At 45.1% G+C, this 21971-nt stretch overlaps 1 protein-coding gene and 1 pseudogene across 1 annotated transcript in view; one reads left to right on the top strand and one right to left on the bottom strand.

Moving 5' to 3' along the window:
* The window catches only part of LOC131265760 (aryl hydrocarbon receptor nuclear translocator homolog), a 201460-nt gene that overhangs the window by 77963 nt on the left and 101526 nt on the right, over positions 1-21971 (bottom strand). Inside the window, exon 4 of the mRNA XM_058268065.1 lies at positions 8568-8648. Coding sequence (XP_058124048.1) covers positions 8568-8648 — 81 coding nt within the window. The remainder of the gene's footprint in view (positions 1-8567; positions 8649-21971) is intronic.
* The window catches only part of LOC131267241 (angiotensin-converting enzyme-like), a 35072-nt pseudogene continuing 23006 nt past the window's right edge, over positions 9906-21971 (top strand).

The raw sequence follows: 21971 nt of genomic DNA, 5'->3' as shown, positions 1-21971 counted from the left end.
AATCAATCAAACACGGGTGTCGATTTTCTCTTCAATCAGATCGGGTTTGATGAGCTCGAGCTGCCGCACCGGTCCCGGGCGGGTCGGGGGAAATGAAGATTGGTTGCTGCCTAATGTAAAAGGCAGAAAATTGAGTTTGTTCCATATCTCCGCCCAACCTGCCTGCTCACTTACAACAACGCCGAACCCCGGGTTGAAACGCCCGGTTCAACCTGCGAGTGTCGCAGCGGTCAGCATGGCGTAGGAAATTCTTATTTCATACTAATTATACACATACACACCCCTTCTGCGCCCGTGATGCGGCGAGGGATCACATCGTAATTACCGCTATCATTACAGACGGTGGCCTCGGACGGAATCGGTTTCGCTGCGGGGGTAATTCGTATTCGAAAGCGATCGAGAAGCGCTTCCTCTATCTCTGTGTGTGTGTGTTATTTTTTTTTTGTTTGGTAAATGGTTAAAAAAAACCCTCTCCGTTGAAGTGTCCGCTTAATAGTTTGGGGGGTCTTGTTTTTCGGGTTGGGCGTTGGGTTCTTTTTAAAATGAGGTAGCCACAACCCGGGGAGGGCGAGCCAACGGGAAGACATTGAAGCATTCCTTTGACTTCGTAAGCAGCGCATCTCGAAGGAAAGGGGGAAAAAAGGCGCTCCAGAACGAACGAATCATGAAACGAATCGGTCGTTTTTGCGGTTGGCTAAGGGGGTAAGCAACCGAAAACGGAGAAAACTCAAGCCCCAAACCGTTTCGGGCTGCTTTTGCTGCGGGTCGCGCGAGCTCAAGAAATGTGGAAAACCTCCCCGTACGACCCAGTGCACACCACCGCAGGTTCCGCGCGGGGATAGCGCTACTGTCCGTGGCGTGGTGTGCCTCTTTGGTTCGGTTACACACAGCGTACACAGCACAACTCGTACACTGATTTCAACATTTCATTCCAACCTGGTGGGATTTAAGGTAGCAATTAGCGAATGAATTGCCCCAAAGGGTTGGCAAAAGGGGTTTTTTCTCTCGTTTTTTGATTAAACACAGCCGCACGCAGCAGAAGGAAAAGGATCCTCTCCCAGGACGGGAGGATTCGATGACGACGGGAACGAAACACATTGGGAGATGAAATGGATGCCTTCGGCTACCAGTCTTTGGCAGCAGCGTTTCGATGTCCAGCAAAGGGAAGCATACGCAGCATCGTGCCACCGGGGGGCGTGCTGTGCGGAAACATGCCAACGGTGCACATAACCGGAGTGAAAAAAAGGCTGAGAGTGAGAGGTTGGAGAGGAACAAAACCACAAACACCAAAACGACGATATGACCATTCCGATATGCAAGGCAGGGCAAACGCGGAAAGCGTGAGTACTACATGCTAATTAACATTACCATTATCAAAGCCTTTTATAAACATATCATACCATTATCAATTAATTACGAGAACTGTTATCGGGAATCGACCACGGGCGGGAGAAAAAAAATGGAACTGCGGGATTGAAGCGTGCGACCTCATTCACAAAACATCATGCGTAAGATGCCCGTCGTGGTGGTTAATTCGATTCACCTTTTTCCTCTTTTTTTGTATGCGAGTATTTACTCAGAGAACTCCCCGAACGAAAACGGGGGTTCACCCGGCATGATTTCATGTAGTTTTTTTCCACATTCGATCCACTCCCAATTGTCCTATCCTTGCAAATTACCGTTGTGACAGTCGGTTTTTTTTACAATCCGTGATGACAGGAGTGGAAACGTTCAATTGCAACGACGCACGCATGGGAGACAATCAATGCCGGGTCACTATCGGTACGAGTACAAATTAAGGGATACGTAATTGAATTTGTATAATTTACTGTGATGATAAACAGGAAAGTTCACGGAGTTGTTATGACTGTTTGCTTACTAATGTCCGCGAAGCTGCTTTCGGTGTCTCTGTCTCTTACAAAACCCCTGCTTTACACCTTTACAGAGTTGGTAAAAGATGTATTTACTCTGACTTTACCGATGCTTAGCATAGCTGAATTGTTTTATACTGGAACGATCAAACAACACAATGTGTTGAACAATCCTTTTTCGTATTCGACATTGCATTGCTGCAGTTCATGTTACTTGACACTTCATCAAATTATAATAATGTGGTAAAATTCAACGATCGGTCACATCCATCCGTAGATAGCACCACTTTTAGGGCAGATACTTCTAGCGAAAGAAATTACAAATAGAATATATATCTACCGGCACAGCAATCAGAACCCCGTCGATAGTGGATTATAATCAACCGACTGTCATAATTAGACAGGAAATCCGATTCCGTGCCGGATATAGAAACAAATAACGAGGGTTTAGCATACCTTCCCAACCGGCCGGATTGCCTAATCCGAAAAGCAATTATGGAGCAACAAAAATTATTCCAGACGTCAACGTCAGCACTTATCCTAGCTTTCTTTGTTCGCCCGGGGGCGGAAGGCGGAACGAAAAAATCTCCATCCCACAGAACTAGATGGCGAACTCAAACGAATGAAGGATGCATGTTTATTTTCGAAAACTGTTTGTTATTGATTGGTTCAATATATAATTGGGGTAACAATGCCATCACGAACCGAGACAAGAGTTTTAGCGGATTATAAAATTGCAACATTTCCTCCTCGTTCCGTACCATCGAAATAAACAACAATTGTGGAAATTATTTAATTCGTCTTAAGAGTTTTCTTTTAATAACTGAATTATTTTGCGCATTCCTTCCAGAGATCGACAGGTGAGGAGTTTCGCGACAAAAGTGCTAAAAATTACACACCGAAACCATAAATCAACAGCCATTAGTTGGCTCATCGTAGTGCTCGTAATTACCGTTCTCCCATGATCAGATATATTTTTTTTAAATATCGCGTTTGTCTCCCTTACTGTTGACAACATCTTGCGTTTTCAATTTGTTATTACATGCATCTCTCCCACTTTTCACAGATTTCGGCTACTAATCAACCATCGGTACCGCTGAAAAATCAATAACAATATTAAATTTATGATCGTTATTAAAATTGCAACCGAAGCTCGGCAGCAACAGCTTCATTTTCATACAAAAACCATTGCGCCCAGGGACATAACAGATTGATTTATTCCGCTCTGTAATGTACCCATCTGACATGCCTTTTTTTCCACGAATTTCGGGGACGAATGTCGAATAAACACGGTAGCATTGGCCGGTGCTGGGAATGATAGTTATTATGCTAATCGATAACACTTTTATGCTCCACTTTTATCGATCCCTAATAAATACCCCGCAAAGGAAGCGGGCCGAAGGTGCCTCGACAAAAAAGGGCAGGACAACATATGAGAAACGCAGATCCGGGACGTGCTGAGGTGTCGAAAATTAATATATTTAAACGAATGGCCCTGGTTTTCCACCATAGTGGGCCACCGGATGGTCTATAGTGATCGACAGTTTGATCGGCGTCGAACGATCGATTGATCCATTGGGACGCGCCTCGTCACCCTAGTTAAGTTATGCGAAGCAAAGGACGCTTGTCTTTTTCTTTTTATGCAGCCTACACTCTTCTTTTAGCAAAAATTTCAACCTGTGTGTTCGTCCACTTTTCGTAGGGGGTCACTTTTTTCTTGCTGTTCCCTCTGCGAGCGAGGAATTTTCAAATATAAAAAGGAAGCGATAGCCTCCGAAAAGGGCCATAATAGAAGTGATTCCAACATTCTGAGTTCAGTTAACCCGTTATATTTTTCTTCAGTCCAATTTTCCTTCCCCTAAAACTCTACTTGGACCCTCATCGGTCGTCAATCGAGACGGAGGCCTGATCGAGGTGCTGGTTAACCATCCACCGTCCACCGTTCGCCTTTAAACTAATTAGTAGGTTGGCGTAATTTCTTATGTTATAGGTATCGACATATTATCTTTCCGGTCGATATACGACGCTTCAGCGCCGCATCGGCGGGGCCAAGACCAAAATTGGGCCGAACACCGACCACGGACCGGCACCGGACAAGATCGAGCGTCCTTCGGACGGTTTGGTTGGGTTTTCGTCGAGCAAAATCGGTGGAGTGCGACCAGCGAAAAACACCCCAAGAACAGGCAACTCCGTTATCCAACGGGCACACCGTTCAGAGCTGTCGACCCTTCCTTCGATTATGTTCTACCACGAGAGAGTGAGGGAGAGAGGGCTTTGTTTTCGCAAACAGATTACTTCGAGTATGTTTAAACTTTGTACCATAATTTGTCTTAATTTAGCGGAACGTAGCTTGCGCAGCAAGGGTTCAAATAATTTGTTGGTTTTTAAGCTCCCTAGTGCGCATCATTTCAGTGTAGTTCAAAAAGAGACTCTCTTTATTATACTGTTACAACACTCAATTGCCCTGCAAATGTATTTAGGTTCTATGAAACGCTGTTTTCGATCAAGTTTAAACCCCAATTAACACAACCGTGTAACAACGGCAAAGCAAATCGAAAGCCAAATGAACGAAAGTATTTTAAATATTCATCATTTGCAACAAAATGAACAACAACACCAATTGCGCACAACCAAACTAACCGTTTGACAACGAACGAAGGGGTAAAAAGCAAACGCGAACATTTGCATCACTAACTAAAGGCATCACTGTACTTATCCAAGAATGTCCTAATTGCACTCAATGTTTTGTAAAGCAATTACCATGCGAAAATTGTTCTATATGAAGGATAATTAAGCTGATTCTTAAAAACTAAAGACGCAACGTTTTGGCCTGCAAAAAGTTAAAACGAAAAGGATCACCATTCTTTCGCAAGTAAACTAAAGCAAACTGGATTGAGCCATAGAGGAAGCAAATCTTGTGTACACCAAACACGGTACGAAGAAGGCACTAAAATACTTTTACAATATCGGAAAAATGAAGCAATTTAAAATGTGTCTACTAATGATGAAAGTAAAACGAATCAATTAAAATTAACGTCGACTGTTTGGTTAAATATTAACCAAAATAACCCCAATTGTTTTCGATTTGGGATACGAAAGAATATTAGTCAGCCTCGCTAAAAAAAATTGATCTTCTTAAATGTAAACAATCAGGTGATTTCAACGCTCCAGAGGCGACGAACCCAATTGTTCATCCAAAAGCTGCTTGATTTTGTTTTGTGCGTATGTCGAAATATGGAAACACTTTTACGAAGCGCGTGCTAAAGTGCAGCAGGACTCAGGCATCGCCCTGTCCATCGGCGAGCGTGGAAAAGCTCAATTCACACGACAATTTTCGCGGACAAAAATGAGCAGGTCACTAGCACACCGATTGGATGTTGCTTAAAACAGGCCCAAGAGGAGACCGAGTCGCCTTAGTTGATTCTTGAATTCTTTTTCTTTGACGTGTGTTTATGCTTTTGAAAATCTGCCCGGGACGCGTGCGAGCGTGCGAATGGTTCGTGATTTTGTAAAGTTAAAGCGCGTAACCTGCCAAAGTCACGCAAAAGGTATTGCACGCACGGAGCAACATCTCCGTACACACTCTTTTCGGCGTTTGCTCTGCCCCCGTCGGCCATCCGTAGGGATAGAGGGAGAAAGAGAGGGAGAGAGCCAATGGGGAAGGTTATCTTCTCCGCAATGGACCACCAACTTCTTCGGAGGTGTCCTGACCAGCACCAACGTTTACACAGTGTGTGCCTCTACCACGATGTGATTGCAATTGATTCTTGACCGACGGCACGCGCGATATTCGGCAAGCAAGCGTGTGCGTTTTTTACGAAACGAAACGAAACACACAAAAAAAACACAACCCAAACAGAACGATCCTTTCCATTTCACCCATCTCTATCCTGCCTTGGAGTGCGCGCGCACACGCCGAGGACCGATCGTGAATTCAAATAAATCGACCATCCGCACGTGACCGCACCGGAGCAGGCGGCACCGGCCGTGCCAATCAATGGACGTGATAGTGGCGTCATCGGGGCAGGAGGCCACTGTCCCGCCTTCCGTGGTCGCTGGCAGAAGGGTAATTTAACCTCTCGTTCTCGTCTCGTGACGCAACCACGAAATTAACATCGGGGTTGTAGCGCCACCCTTCCCGACACTTCGCCCCGAGAACGTGCAGTTCATTGAATGAAGATTGTTAATGAATGAAATGCACACGTGTTCGGAGCATAGGGCAATCAACGCGCTTCAATCTTGCGCTCGATGATGATTGGGAATTGAAATCAAGGGCGTACGCAAATAAAATTCACGCAATTAATAATTAATAGTTAATTTAAAATTTCAAAACGGATTTCCAAAACATTTTTCAAAAAACAAAAAATGAATTTGTTAAAAAACATGCAATTGTGATCGATAGCTAATCATCCGCGACACCGCGTGCAGGTTTCTGTTCTTTTCCTGCAAGTTTAGTTATTCTTATGCCCCACACCGCAAGATGTTTTGTCCGCATCGTCACTGCCCGTCAGCAACGTTTAATACTTGCCGGGTATCGTTTATTGATTGATTTTAAATTAAATGCCATTTGCAGCGGTGCGGTGATTTTTTTCCCCACCTTCGACCATCGACCGTTCAATCACTGCCAAACGGTACGGAACGTTGGCAGGTTTCCGGAAGGGGAAAGGAAGCATCTTTGAGTCGAACCAGCCTGGAGAGAAGCGAAAGAATCGATCGTCGATGTATGATATTGGCCGGCAAAAGTTGCGACTGTGTCGCTGTCGTACCGAATCCCCGAAGGGTTGAAGCAACCGTACCGTAAGCCCCAGCGCAAGTAATAACGTTGCCGTTGCCGCAACACAGGCGCACACCATCCCTCCTCCCTAGGGCCCTTGAAGCGATAGGCGAATGTGCGGTAGCAGCGGCGAGAAAAAAACACACAGCATAAGAACAAATGTAAACATTATTGAGAAATAAAATCAAACGACACGGACACTTATTGGAAACGCCGCGCCATCCCGGAACGGTTTTGCGGTGGCACTTTTGCTCGCTTCTCCGATCCTCGAGGGCAGGGAAGCGGGCGTGCGGATCGCGTTTTGAGCCTGGTCGGAGATGTTGGGAAGATGGAGGAAAATTAAACCCTTTCGACGACGGAACGACGGTTCGATGACTCCCTGTCAATTGGGATGGTTTTTCGATTTCCTTGTATTTTTTTTTGTGCCACTTCTTACTTTCCAACCAACGCCGCTTAAGACTCCCGTGTTTGTGTCGCAACAGAGAAGTTGTGATTTGTTCTTCGTATAGTTTTGCTCGTTTTTTTTATTATTTGTTTGTACACTGGCAGCAGCACTTCTCATCTCACTGTCACGAGAGGGAAGCTGCCGGGAGCGCTATCGGTTCGAAGAACGGCGAAGAAAGGCGAATGCAATTTTCTGCATCGCACAACCCCCAGGGGGGAGAAGGGCGCCCCGAGGCGTGTAACGCGATTCGGTCGTATTTGTTTTTTTTGTCCCGCGGTTGCGCGCGCGCACGGTTTATGTTTTGTGTCATGTTGCTTGCGGGTCAACGCGTTTCTTTTTTGACAGATTTTTTTTCCATCCCGCCCTTCCCCTGGTGGATGTTCCATCTGCCACTGCTGCAACATACTTTCCCGATGCCGTTTCCCGGGTGGGAGAAGGGGAGGGGGGGGGGGGGGGAGAGGGAAAGGAACCAACGAGGCAAACCATAAAGTGCATTCCTTCGATAATGTCAACGGCACGCCACATCAGTAATGTCCGGTAGCAGCCCAGGACCATTCTGACCCGCCGAGGGTATTTGGCTGGAGGGGGGAGCAAAGGACAGCGCGGGCACATAATGATCGCAAAGGTCGTTATAATCATTAGTGAGTGTTGCGCGCATCGATCGAGCACGGCTTGGCGACAAACGCCTGGACGGGTGAAAAACAAAAATCCCGCCGCCGGATTCATTTCATCTTCATCGCCACTCGGTGGACATTTGGCGGTGGAAAATTCGTGGTTCGCTCCACGGAAAGGGCGCATGCAAGGGTGCATTCGTACGACAAACGTATGAGGCACGGGGGGAGGGGTTGGCGGTACGCCGCAACGATGGCAGCAAAATGATTGGGTATTATTATGTGCGATTTATTGGAAATTTAATGATCTTCACAAAAATGAACCAAAGTTACCCCCTGGACGATGAAAACGATGAAACGATGAAAATAAGATAACGGAAAAGAAAGACAAAAAAAAGGAACAACCAAACCAATGGAATCCTCGCACAAAAAGTGATTTTAATGACCGGTTTAACGACGTTTTATCTGAGGTTCCGGCGAGGGGTAAAGGGTCCGGGTCGCACGGAAGAGAAAAAATTGACAACGAAATTGAGCCACCACGCAACGAAAGACAAGTGAAGAAGTAAAACTAAAACGAAAAAGCGACGGAAGATGCAGGACATTTCTTCACTGGTAAATTGTTGTACACGCAATTTGCTCAACCGTTAGCGAAACGGTAGACTAAGATAGATTGTGAAAAACGAAGGTGGAGCAAAAGTGTGGATGGGAAATGGAGGGAAACATATTTGTTCAATCTTTCGTTTCGCCGTGCTGATGAATTGTAATGCCGGTGTGTATGTGTGGGCAATTACAATATAATCGCAGTGGGATGCTGCTGCTGATGGAGGTTTGGGGTAAGGAAGGGGGAAAATCTGATCGGAACTAACCTGGCGAAGCGCTCCTTGTCCTGCACGTTGTCCTCGTCCATTCTGTTGTATTTGTTACCACTGGATGTATCCTCATCAGACCTGGGAGGGGAGGGAAAAGATAAAATTATTAGAATTTTTTTTCTAAAATTATTGTTTTTAATTTGAATATCCTCGCTGATTAGTATTACAAACAAAACTGGAGGAGCGCTATCTGAAAACAAGTTTATTCAAACTCAAACATGTGTAATATTTATAACATGATTTTTAAAAACTAATACGATTTCTAAATTGTAAAACTAATATGTAAGGAAAAATTTCATCCAAAACATTACGTTTAGAACTTCGTTTGACGGCACTCAACTGTATAGATTGTAATTACGATCGTCATAAAACAATTTCTAAAATGCGTCTTTTTTATGAATCTGGACGTCTGCTGTATCTGGTTTTGTAGAAGTCTGCTGCGGCTCCAGCTTGGTCGACAGGTTCTCTCGGCATGAACCCTTTGAGTTGAAAACTTGTTCTAAATTTATTGAGTACTAGCTTGACGCCCCGGCGTTGCTCGGTGACGAAGGGATTGAGAAAAGAAATATGGTTTTACTCTTTACTTGAAAGTTTGAATTAATTTATTAGTTACAATAACGGCAAATTTAAATGTATGAAATTTCATGAATTTCCCCGTGATGTATAAACCTTAGGGTAACTATGTTGGATACACCTTGACATTTGTTTACATGCTTGTTTTGTTAGTGTTAGTAAAACTGAGTTTAAATTGTAAAATTTAGATAATTTTATCAAAAAATAGCGATCAAGCAAACCTTCAACAACATCTGCAGTACTTAAACTTAATGTGTGAAAAGTTTCAGAAGCGACTGTATTGGTCGAGTTTTTAGTGTACACAGAACTCCATACATAAAAAAAAGCTAAAATATGTAGTAGATAAATGAACTCTTGCCACTACCCTTCCGAGCTCAGTAAGTGGCCAGGATTCAGATAGATGGCCCAGACATAAAGATCACCACTGGAAGATGCACATCATTCACATTGGAAAAAAGTGGTAGAGATTACTTATGACATTGCTTGTGATTCACAAACCCAATACCATTCCAATTCAACACTTTCTAATATACATAATTTCAAATTTTGGTTGAGAACGGTACAACCATGATTGCTCTCAAGGGGGCATCATTCTTGTTGTTAATCGTAATGTGTGTAGGAGTCTCAATTAATTCAGTTTATCAGCGCTCATATGATGAAGGAAACATAACAGCCTATGAAAACCATGTTAGGCTATCACTTGAAACGATGGAAAAGCGATATGAGCAGGCACTAGCACCACAAAAAAGTTTGAGTTGGGAAATGGCGTTTGGCAAGGAAGAAAACTTCACGGCCTTAATCAATGCTACAAACGAGTTTGAGAAAATTGTTAAGGTACTGCGAGTGTTAAGGTCACCGACATTTTCATTAAATTGTATGCATTTCTTTTCCAGTCAACGGCTCTGGAGATGCGGCAGATCATAACAGATCGTTTGGAGAGTTCAGATTTGAAGCGTCGTATACGTAACCTTTCGAAATTGGGCTATGACGTACTACCAGACGACGAACAATTTGTTTTAAATCACGCAATAGCCTACATGACTAGTAGCTTTGCGAATATCCAGCTGCGTCATTACGACAATCAATCTAAGTGTGATATTTCGCTCGAACCGGAGCTGACGGAAATCTTTGCTAACAATCGGGACCCAGAGGAGCTAAAGTATTACTGGGAAAAATGGTATAATGAGGTAGGGACAACGGCCCGCGAACCGTTTAAGAAGTATGTCGAATTGCATAGGAAGGCCGCTGTGCTGAACAGTAAGTCGGAAAGTTCACGAGGACCACGTTCATATTGCTAAAACTTACTTCCGTTTTAACTTAGATTTTACTTCCGGTGCTGAAGTATGGCTGAGTGAGTATGAGGATAGTACTATCGAGCAGCAAGTTGACGAAATTATGAATCAAATTAGACCACTCTATGAGCAGCTGCATGCGTACGTTCGTTACAAGCTGCGACAAAAGTATGGCGACAAGGTGGTCTCCCCTACCGGGCCGATTCCAATGCATCTGCTCGGCGATCTGTGGGCCCAAGCATGGGACAATGTATGTAATACCAGAAGAATTTCGAGGATTTGTGATGAAATCGTTTCTCATTTGTTTAATTAAAGATAGCAGACTTCACAACCCCTTTCCCACACAAACAACTTTTCGACGTTACCGACGAGATGATCCGCCAGGGATACACTCCGCTGAAAATGTTCCAGATGGGAGATGACTTTTTCGTTTCCCTGAACATGACAAGGCTGCCACAGTAATGTTACGGCACTACGATATGTAACAAAAGATTTTTCATTTATTCTTAAATTTTTATAGATCCTTTTGGGAGAAGAGCATTCTGGAAAAGCCCACCGATGTACAGAATATCTGTACTCCCTTTGCATGGAATTCCTACAAGACCGATGACGTACGCATTAAACAATGCACCCGTGTGACGATGGATCAGCTGTTTGTCGCTCACCACGAGCTGGGCCACACTCAATATTTCCTGCAGTACCAACACCAGCCGGTCGAGTATCGTCAGGGTGCAAACCCAGGCTTTCACGAGGCCGTCGAGGATGTTATCGCCCTATCGGTATCGACACCAAAGCACTTGAAAAAAGCAGGCCTCCTGAAGGACTACGATGACGACGAACAGGCCAAGATTAACCAGTACTACCGCTCTGCATTAACGAAACTTGTGTTCATACCGTTCGCCTACACGTTGGACAAATATCGTTGGGGTGTCTTCCGGGGTGAGATCAAACCGACGGAGTACAACTGTAGATTCTGGCAACTGCGTTTGCAATACTCTGGCATCGAGCCACCGGTTGTGCGCACGGAAGAGGACTTCGATCCAGCGGCCAAGTATCACATTGCAGCTGATGTGGAATATCTTCGCTATTTCGTATCCTATATCATTCAGTTCCAGTTTCATCAAGCTGCTTGTACGTTGGCGGGAGAGTACGTAAAAGGAGACTCGGAGAAGACACTGAACAACTGCGACATTTACCAAAGTACCGCTGCTGGAAACAAATTAAAGTATGTTTTGATTAAGATAAACCCTATTTGCATTATGCGACTCTATTCCATCTTGTTCATTTTGGTGAGCGGAAAATGAGTGCGGATGCCTTGATGGAATATTACGATCCGTTGTATAAATGGTTGCTACAAGAGAATGAACGTTTGGGAGTTCACGTTGGCTGGACAAATTCAGAGAGTAAGTTTTTGCTTTAGTTTTTGCACAGCTACATGAGTTCCTGATTAAATTCTTCGTTTGTAGAATGTGTTCCTGATGGTGGTGATGACTCTGGATTGAACTCTATCACTTTATGCATAATTTCAATCGTTTGTTTTTGCGTCGTTGCCGTTTTAGTTTTGGCATGGGTTAAAGTTGCCCCCATAGCGCAACTGCCATGCCCATAGCGCAGCGGTAGCGCGAGGAAACACCACGCCACAGGGTGTGGGATCGAATCTAGAGTCTGGTACCTCCCGGTATTACGAACTCCTGACCACCGATCTATAATATAGCGTCTTTCGGTCACCGAAAACTCTCTTATGAGGGAAAGGCCTTGTCTCAGTTAGGGATATCTTTCCACAAAAAAAAAAAAAACAGTTGCGCTCAATAGCAATGGTTCCTTTATACATCTAAACAAATATATATCATTTTAGATTATATATAATTTATATTTTATTAGATTTGGAACTAGATTTGAAGGTGCTCAAGTATATAAATTGTAAAACAATTTCTAAAATGTGTCTTTTTGAAGAAATTTCCGAAACATTAGCTCTGCTTGTATATAGGGGCATTTTACCTTCCTGGCAGGAGAGTACATAAAGAGAGACCCGGAGAAGAGATTGAACAACTGCGACATTTGCCAAAGAACCACTGCTGGAAACAAATTAAAGTATGTTTTGATTAAGATACATCCTATCGGTAAAACCGTTGGGATTCGAACCCACGCCGTCGTGGTGGTGAGACCCGGGGCTCATGGGCCGATTAAAACACAATTAGCTTTCAATGAAAAAGATTATGCAAAACATAAAATTTCAAAGTGAGCACTTTATCGTGTCATTGGCTTTTTGGATACATGTTTTTATTATTTTTTTCTCAAGATTAACATCTTTTTGATTTCGCAAACTCATAAGTGAATCTTGTAAGGAAAATGTAAAACAAGATACAAAAAATATTTGCAGTGTATTTAGTTGGATTAAGAAAAACATATTGAGCGGAAAAAATTGAGGCGGGCACTTTTCCATGCAGTTCACTGAATATGTTTTCAACGAACGATTTACAAATTTAACAGTATTATTTTTTTAAAGTCGTTCAGGCCAACACCGTTGTAGAGCCATATATGTGACTATGTGAAAGCCGTTCATTAACAAATAAAACTCAGGAATAATCTGTAACGTTCATATTTTACCAGAAGATCGCTGGTGTATAGGTGAGTGTGTTCCTCGAACACATGTTTTGACACTGTGACAAGGTTTTCTAACGCCAAATTCATCACGACGCACGATGTTGTTAGTTTTCTCGTCAGGACACGCAACACTAACTAGAAAAAAATCATGACGCCACCCAAACAACGGAAACGAAAAAAAAATAGAACATAGGAAAGCCTGCCCTGTACAAGATTAAACTACCCACCCACCCCCCCCCCCCCCCACCCCCTTGCCTCCTTAACTAAACGAAACGCACCAAAAACGCACCGCCTTCCGCTGGTGGCGCCAAAAACAAAAAAAAACAAGACCCTCACTCACGTGCAGAGCAAATCCGTAAGGACGTAAATGGGTGGCAAACTGATGGCGGCACGCGACACTAGAAATTATGATGCTTATTTTTCCTTTTTTTCTTTACTTCTCTCCCTCCTTCTCCCTCTCCCTTTTCAAGTTTGTCTCCGGTCGATGACGCAGCGTAGCCTGGAGCAGCAGGCAGCAGAGGTACCCTTTCGGCAAGCCTCCAGATACCCGGCATCGGCAGCCCGATGAGTTGTTGGTCGATTGGTCTAGACACGCATAACAACGAGCATGCACAATCGCCGGTGCTACTTCTGACGGTCACGGTAACACACAAACACACACACACGCACACCACAGGTGTGTCTTGGGGAAGGCGGAAAACTAAGGAAATATTCAGTGATGATTGACTGCCTAGCGGGATGTCTCACCTAAGTTAGGTGAGGATTTCTGCAAGGTTTCGACGCAAGGCCGAACATTAAAATAATGATCGAATTTATCCAACAGCTTGAATAAATGCCGTCATCCAAAGCATAAAATGTAATACTACTGTATTTATTTGAAAACAACCCGGTTAGGGTGCAAAGTACAATGAGTCACTAGTTTAAACCTTGGAACCAAAAACAGCAGTATTGCATACGCCGATAACCCGTTAGGAAACCTGTCGAACCTCAGCTGCACTTTGCCAACGATGGCGCATCCTACTTTCCCCTGGCTGCGTCATCTGGTCCGCGGGTCCACGACCGAGGCGGTGGCCGGTAACCCCAAAAGCAGTACCGCAACCGACACCCGACTTTGGCAAATCAATGTCCGGCGCCAAGCAACCGGAATCCCTGGCAGAGGCCTCGCGCCGTGAACGTTTGGGTGCTGCCCAAAAAAGGGAAGCCACTCCGGATATGGCGTTCGTGGTCGGCGCGACACTGTGCCATCGGGCGACTACCAGAGGCGACGACGCTGCTTATTAGGGCTCATCGTATTAATTATGAAAAATGCGCGTCCTATCGAGCGGCTTGACAGAAAAGTCCTCCGGTTCCGAGAAATAGGAACCAGTATCAAATGGCTTGCAGGAACTCTTACTTTTTTCTTTGCTGTAATTTATCGTGCCATTTTGAGTAGTATTTTTGTCTTTCTACCTTACACCACCGCTCTGGAGTGCTCTTACGCAAAACGACATCACACCCGCCGAAGAAGAACCAGGCGTGCGCGCGCGCGCTCGTTCGCCTTTTTGACGGTCAAGCGTCAGCAGTTATGCGCTTTGCGGCGAGACGAAAGAAATAAATGTGCTAATTTAATGAGCGAAAATGCGCCACCGAAAAAAAAACAGCAAGTCCACGGTCTGCGGACGGGTCAAACGGAACGAAGGAGGGCCAACGAAAGTAAACGCGTCCAAGTCCCGAGACTGAACTGACCCGACGGAGAAGGATGTAAGCCATTCTTGTGCACGCAGCGGAACGGTAAGCAAAGATAGCTCGGAAGGATGTGGGCTTACAAACAACCGAAGAAAGGACTCAAAAAATAAAACCCTACAACCTACAATCAAAAGTTAGTTGCATGGAAGAAATTCAAACAAACAACAAAAAAGCTGCCAACATAAACATAAAACAAACTGAATTAATGACGACAGTACACCACAGCGTAAACGTAATTAATCATTTCACCGACGGATCTGGCGGCACATGGCCGAAAAGGCCGGTTCTGTTTTCGGTGTCGTAAAATTTGGCAGTAAAACATGCTTCCCACAGAGGCCACGAGGCGCTTGTGTTGAATTTTAAGAACACTTGTGACGTTTTTTGCGGCAGAATGATCCGTTTCGACATTCGTACATCGGTAACGAAGAGGTACATTTCGGGAGATACATTATTATTACCCGTGTTGCAAGTTATTGAGTGCGGGCATCCCTCTGCATCCACCGCGGAGATAGTTTCTAACGGTTGTGTCTATTACGTGACCATCGTCGTGGAGTAACATTTCAACACCATGCGTAAATCAATTGGGTTTTTTTTTCATTTTTCCCCCGTCTGGTGAGAAGCATTTCAAATTGCATCGATTATGTTGTGCGCTTGACCCAGGGGACCCTAAGGACATTTCTATTTCCCCGCTTGTTCCCGTGATCACCGTGACGCACCGAGTTAAGGGACTAGGGGTGTGGAAAAAAATGCACAACAACAACTGACACATATTGAAGAAGAGTGGAACGGATGGTACGCCACATTCGCCGTTATGGTCGTCGTCCCACGTCAGACACGACGGAGGTAGAGCAATTTCAATTAATTACATCTGCTTTTCCGATGGCTTGGTTTTGCCCTTCGGTTGATTGTATTCTGGCTGGCGATGGGGATGAGGTAAATTAATTTCGACAGTCCAGTAGAGCAAAAACACCGGTAGAGAACAACCGTCTGCTGCGTGGTGTTTGTAGCACATGGTATTTTTCTGGAGGATTGAAAACTTTCCAATGAATATCAACATATTCCAGAAGGATATAGACGGAAAATTTTAAAATAATTTGACTTCAAAATAGCATTGAATTTTTGTAAATTATTCATCACTTTTGAGTGACTTCGCTTTACTCCTTTTCTGTTTTTCTCTACTTCATATCTTATTGACACACATTTTCCTCGAATAATAGAATTAGGACGAAGCAAGGGGAAACAGAAACCTATCGATGTATGAAAGGTTCCATTGGCAGGTTCAATGAAGCGGTGCACGCTTTCCACGGACGAAAACACACACACACACACATACACACCGGGGGGGAAAACGGAAGGAAACTAATCGATGGAACCGAACTGAACCGAAACCCGCGGCGGGGCGGTAAAGAAAAGGACGGCAGGCCGCGGCTCGCGGGCAATTTGTGGGTAATTGAAAGCGATGATGAACGAGGCACACCACCGGGGGTGGCGAGGGGAGGGTGAGTTTTTCTAATTAATGTTCGGCGGCGGCAACGACGGCTTCCACGTTTCAACCCCTTCATTTATGTTTGTAGTCTTTGAGACCTCCATTAGCTCCGGTATGCCTCAGCCCGGTCGGTTCCTTTCTCTCGCTCTTATCAGTGATCAATAGGAGGTCCTTCAACCTTGAACCACCAACACTCTACTACCAACGCCCTTCCCCCTTGGGAGCACCGGTCTCTACCGCCTCTGTACACCGCATAAACAAATCGAGTGGCAATGAGCTTCAATGAAACTGTTAATTAAAATGTCCAAAACTCCGGTTGGGGAAGAGTGGTGGCTTTTGAAGTTCGGTTCGTCCCCTCGAGCGTCGGGTCGTCTGTGAGTGTGTTTTTTCATTCCTTGTTTTGCTGCAGGTTTTTCGACAAGGTACCAGAGTACCATGTCGGACTGGTATGCTGATTCTAGCGCGATTCTAAAATAATAAACCGAGGTGGCGTTGGTGCTCGGAAACTCGGTGGCAAGGTGAGGCTCGATTTCCCATTTTCTACCTCGCACTCGGGTACAATTAACCAATTAATTGCTGCGGGCATCAGGGACGCGGGCTCTCCCCACTAACGTCACCGAGCCACCAACAATTGTACTTGAAGAAGCGCACAATACACCCAATCAACTACACTCCTTTTGGAGTCCCTTCTGCAACTTGAACAAATCATTCAATCAAACCAACCTCAAAAGACCCCGCAAAAAGACACCGTTCATTATTTAATTTACATTGAACAACGGTGTCTCGCCCGATGTGGGATGCGCATGATGGCGTTAGGCATGAAGTGAGTTCCATAATGGCCGACGCGAGGCAAATAAGGCCAGAAATGACCCGTTAGCCATAGCGTCCCCTTCCGAAAACCGTACAAAACCGGAAGTGCAACTGCAGTTGGTACGATCGGTCGAAGTTGGTCAGCGAGTCGTCATCGTCCCGATGACACCCATTTCTGTCGCTAACCAGAGATGATGATGACGAAAGACGGCCCAGTGTGGTGAGTGACGCGCTTGGGTGAGAACTTGTCCGTGAGCTAGATACGATTGGATAGAACAGTGACGCACGAACTAATCGCATCTAATTGGGACGGAATAAAAAACATACGACAAAACAAAAAAAAACCCCTAGGAAAACATCACCCGAGGTGGGCTCTCCCCGGGATGATAGGTTTATTTTTCGCACGAAATGAGATTTGCACTCGGTGACAAATGGCGCGCACGCCAACGATGCCGTCATGACCTTCGTGGACTGGGCAGCGTGACGTCAAATGGCGTTTAATTGCTGATCAGTGACGAAAGGGAAATCATTTCATGGGAATTGCCCACGGTGTGTCGTTAATCCAACGGTATAGTTATCTTTTTGCTGAAGTTACCTCAACACTTTTTGAGGTAAGTAAGTTACTTAAAGGGACCTCAACTTGGTAAAACAACCGTTACGGTCGCTGGTGGGATTTTTTTTTGTCGCCGAAAAACTCCCCTAACTGACATTGTAACGCATATACGCGGCGTTCTATCTAATTGACAGTTTTCCTGCGTCCATTTCATCTGGTCGAAGCCGACATTCCGACTTTTCACCGGTGAATATTTGGCTGCGAAAACAATGCCATTGGAAAACTGTTTGCTGTGCTTTTTTGCTCTCTGCCGGGGCTGCGATTACGCAATTATGCCTCCCGATCGGTTCTCGATGCGCTTCAGTGCGCCACAGTGAAACGAAACGGCGGCAGCATAAAACACCGCCGCCATCAGAGGGCCCTGAAGGAAGGAAGGAAGGACACCGTCAAAGAAAGGCCGGACAGCGGCGGGGCAATGGCTCGCTGACATCAAAAATCGATCACGCACCACCGAAAGGGACACATACACACCACACACATACACCAACGCCAACTGGTGTCCAGATCCGCCCATCAGCCTGGGCGGAGGGCACATCAGTCAGCATTAACCGGCGGAATGATACTTTCACATTCCTTCTTCCACAAATGACACAAGCCAGTGGAGCGGGGGAGGGGGGCGGAAAAATTGAAGCACTGAGATGATGGTGATGGCAATTATGTTTCGTGTTTAATATTTCACCGCTTGCCGGTTCTTGGCGTTTTTTCTTCTTTTTTTTATGGAGCGAGGGTGAGAAGTAACAAAAAAAAAAAGCAAACCCCCATTCCTCCACCTCCGAGAGCGAGGACAATGAACGGAGGAAAAATTTCAAGTGGACCGGGAAAACTTTAGCTCTTGGTAGCATATCTCGGTCTCTCTCTCTCTCTCTCTCTTTCTCTCGCATGGATGGATGTTTTATTATCAACATCGCACAGAATGCCACCATTCAGGTTTTGGCTCCGGCAAGCAATTCGACATTCGGTTCGGTTTCGGTTCGGAACCGATAATTCAAAGGCCGGTGTGCCGCCGACACCGGTTGGGCTTGCGGTTGTTGGGCTGCGCGCCACAACGCGCCACGGATCGGGTCCTGAATTCGAAATGAATCCTTGCGATCCTCGTTGCACGGGAAAGGAAGGGAGAAGGAGAAGAAGCCGGGTACAAAGGCAGGCGCAAAAGGCGCAAACCAACCGCAAACCTCACCACCGCTAACTGTAAACCGTCCACTTGGGCCTGCGCCATGTGCGTGGTCACTTTGAATAGGAAAAATATGTGTTCTTCCGCTTCGGCACAATATCCGAATGCCGCGTGTCGCCAGGGAGAGGGGGGAGGTGACAGGAAGACAGGCTGGTGATGATGAATCTTGGCGGCTTCACTTGCCGCATGGCAGAAAATTACCCTCCACGATGGCGTTTACCCCGTTTGGGGGATATTTTTTAGTTCGCTTCGCTCCCTCTCACATCGATTTTCCCTCGAAAAGATCACGATCGGATGGTGGCAGTTTTTCCGCCCCCCACTTTCCCACCATTCTCGAGTCGGCCGGATCGAATGCGGAGTTATTTTCGGTGGCGACCGTTTCCAGTGGCTGAGCACAACACCAGCGCATCCAATGCCCGGTGGTTGGTTGGCTGGTTGGCAATAAAGCGATGCGTATACTGTACGTGTCTTTATTCGTAAACATCGTTCGAGAGTCCGAGCGAAGATTTCTCCGGAATGGACTTCCCCGTTTCCGGGGCGGGTGTTGCCGATTTCAAGCGCAGTTGGCGCAAGTCCTGTTGCCAAACAGTGTACGCTTCGTTTGGTTGCAACGCATTCAGCAGATGCCCGGTGCAATGCAATACTACCGTAAAAGTACCGTAAGGCGGAAGTTATTTTCATCTCTAACTACATATTGATTAAATGCAGGGGACTAAGAGGATATAAAACACAAGAATGAGAATTCTTAAATTTTAAAATACTTCTAATACTTCTTAGAGAGATAGACATTTTATCGAACTACTAAAACATACGCTCCGCCATTATTCCATGCCAACTAAAAAGATGTTGTTATTTTGGTCTTGATTATAGTTTCTCCATTCCTTCGACCAAATTGGACAATTTAGCTACGATTTAAATCGCGCCACAATACCGCCGAACACATCTTTTTGATGTTTGGTTCCGCATGGAAGCTACAGCTTTGACAAAATGTCAACCGAAAAACATGTCAAAAAACATCCAACCAACCACAAATAATAACACACCGCCAGCAATGATTGAATGTGGCCGTTTTTTTTCTTCTCCTTTCTGCCATCGATACAGGCTGGAACAAAAAAAAAAAAAAATGCGCCTTAGAGAAGACGGGTACCGAGGGCGACGCAGACGACGACGTTGAGATTTGTTTTGCCGCTTTTTGCGCCATGCTGCCATGCTCTACCGCAATCTTCCTCGTGTCACTTGCCACGATGCGGATGATGGCGATGACAGGCACGTTCTCATTTGTCATCCGAAACAATGAGGTCAAACACGTTCTGGACGGCTGCCTGTTGTCCTCCGCGCGTACGGTGGAACCGGGCGTACCAAAAACTCGAAGGCAAGTTTGGATCCAGTGAGTTTTAGGTTGTCTTGCCTTCACTTTTCAGATTTGTCGGACACTCCTACCACGAACCTCCCGAATGGATGACAAACATCTCGCTGTCCGGTGCAAATGTTCCACACAAAAAGTTTGATTCAAGAACGAAGAAACGAAGGTAAAGAGAAACCAGACTCTTCTACTTCCCCATAACCAATGGTACATGAATCAGCTGACAAACGGTGTCCAAAGTTTAGATGTTAACAATCTCTACGTAACTCTCTTTGTCACACTGTTGTTTCTCACTGTTGTCGTTGCTTTGTATTTGATTTCTATCAGGAGATTTATCTAACAGCGATGTTACACCAAAATGTACCTCACTTTTTCCTCCTCCTGTTGGAAGTGTCATTAGCAGATTGGCATCGGTACCTCGAACAAGACTTTGATGCTGTAACTCTGCGTTGTAACATTCATGGTTCGCTGAGAATTACGAATTGCACAATGTACCGAATCCCATAAAGTTAGTTCTTGTACAAATGTGCAAAAACGAATCGACATTAAAAGAAAAATATATACATTATAAATGAGATAAAAAAGTTCCCGGATCTCGTCTACGCAAGGCCCTACTAAACCGTGTAACGGTAAGAGGTTCACACTGGCCCTCAAAACTGCTGCCTCCACGAATAACTTCGAAGCAGATGCCAATAAATGCGTCAGATTCATTTATAATGAAAATAACCGTTAACAAATCACAAATTGGTTTATTATGCGCATTTGGCGGAAATTTATTATCATTACCGGTGCGCTGTGGTTTGCTTCGTCGCCCGTTGGTCACAGAAAACGAAACAAAGTGCAACCGCAGAGGCCCTCGAGTTTCAAACGAGCGCGGGATGCAATCCGGTAGTGCAGTGGAAGCTGACCGGGCGGGCGTGATATCATTGGCCATGATGATGAGTATGTCATTGCCGGGGTCCAATTCTGGAAGGTGATGTTGTTTTGTTTCCTTTTGTTCGCTTCTTTATGCCCTTTCGGATAAGCCGGTCGAGGAGGTTCGCCGTCGAAGCTGTCCGACCCGCGGTTTGCTGCGCCGTCATTTGTAATTTGTAATTTTGTGCAATTTTTGTAAATGCATAATCGATCGCAATTGCCGTTCGCGTCGGTTCAGCCGGGGACGCGGGTCGGTCAGAAAGTAGCGAAATGATGATCACCCATGACGTTTATTCCGATACGAATGATGTGGAAAACAAGCGGGGAGTTTTGCGTCTTTATTGTTTGCACCGACATCACTCCTCTCCCAGTTGATCTTACATCCGGAACATGTGTGTGTTTTGATTCACCTTCATAAGGTTCCTCGCGAGGTACTGTGTTTATTAGGCAACCAATAGCATGTGGAAAACTTAGAATGCATTATCGTTGGAGATATACGACAACATCGGAAAAAATCGCTTTCAATACGAAACGCGAAAATAAAGATCTCACAAAATACTGATGCAATAATGTATGATGTATGAAAGAAACAACAAAATATAACAAAAAAACAATTTTATTTATCCTTCTCACGATCGTACATATCGGTGCAATTCATTGCGTTTCGAGTGCACTGGCTTCCCGTATTGCGAAGTTGGTACGATGTTGGTAATCTTCCAAAGCTACAATCTAATGGATTGTAAGACATGTCTAGAGTTGTAAGGTTGATCGACACTGACTGCATATCCAAGCTTTCGATGCAGTTTGAGTTCAGATCGATGTAGAAATCGCGATTAGGAGCGTATGGAA

The sequence above is a fragment of the Anopheles coustani genome, chromosome 2 (genome assembly GCF_943734705.1).
Source record: "Anopheles coustani chromosome 2, idAnoCousDA_361_x.2, whole genome shotgun sequence".
NCBI lineage: Eukaryota > Metazoa > Arthropoda > Insecta > Diptera > Culicidae > Anopheles > Anopheles coustani.
Note: the sequence above shows the minus strand (reverse complement) of the source record. Positions and strands in the feature narration are given on the sequence as shown.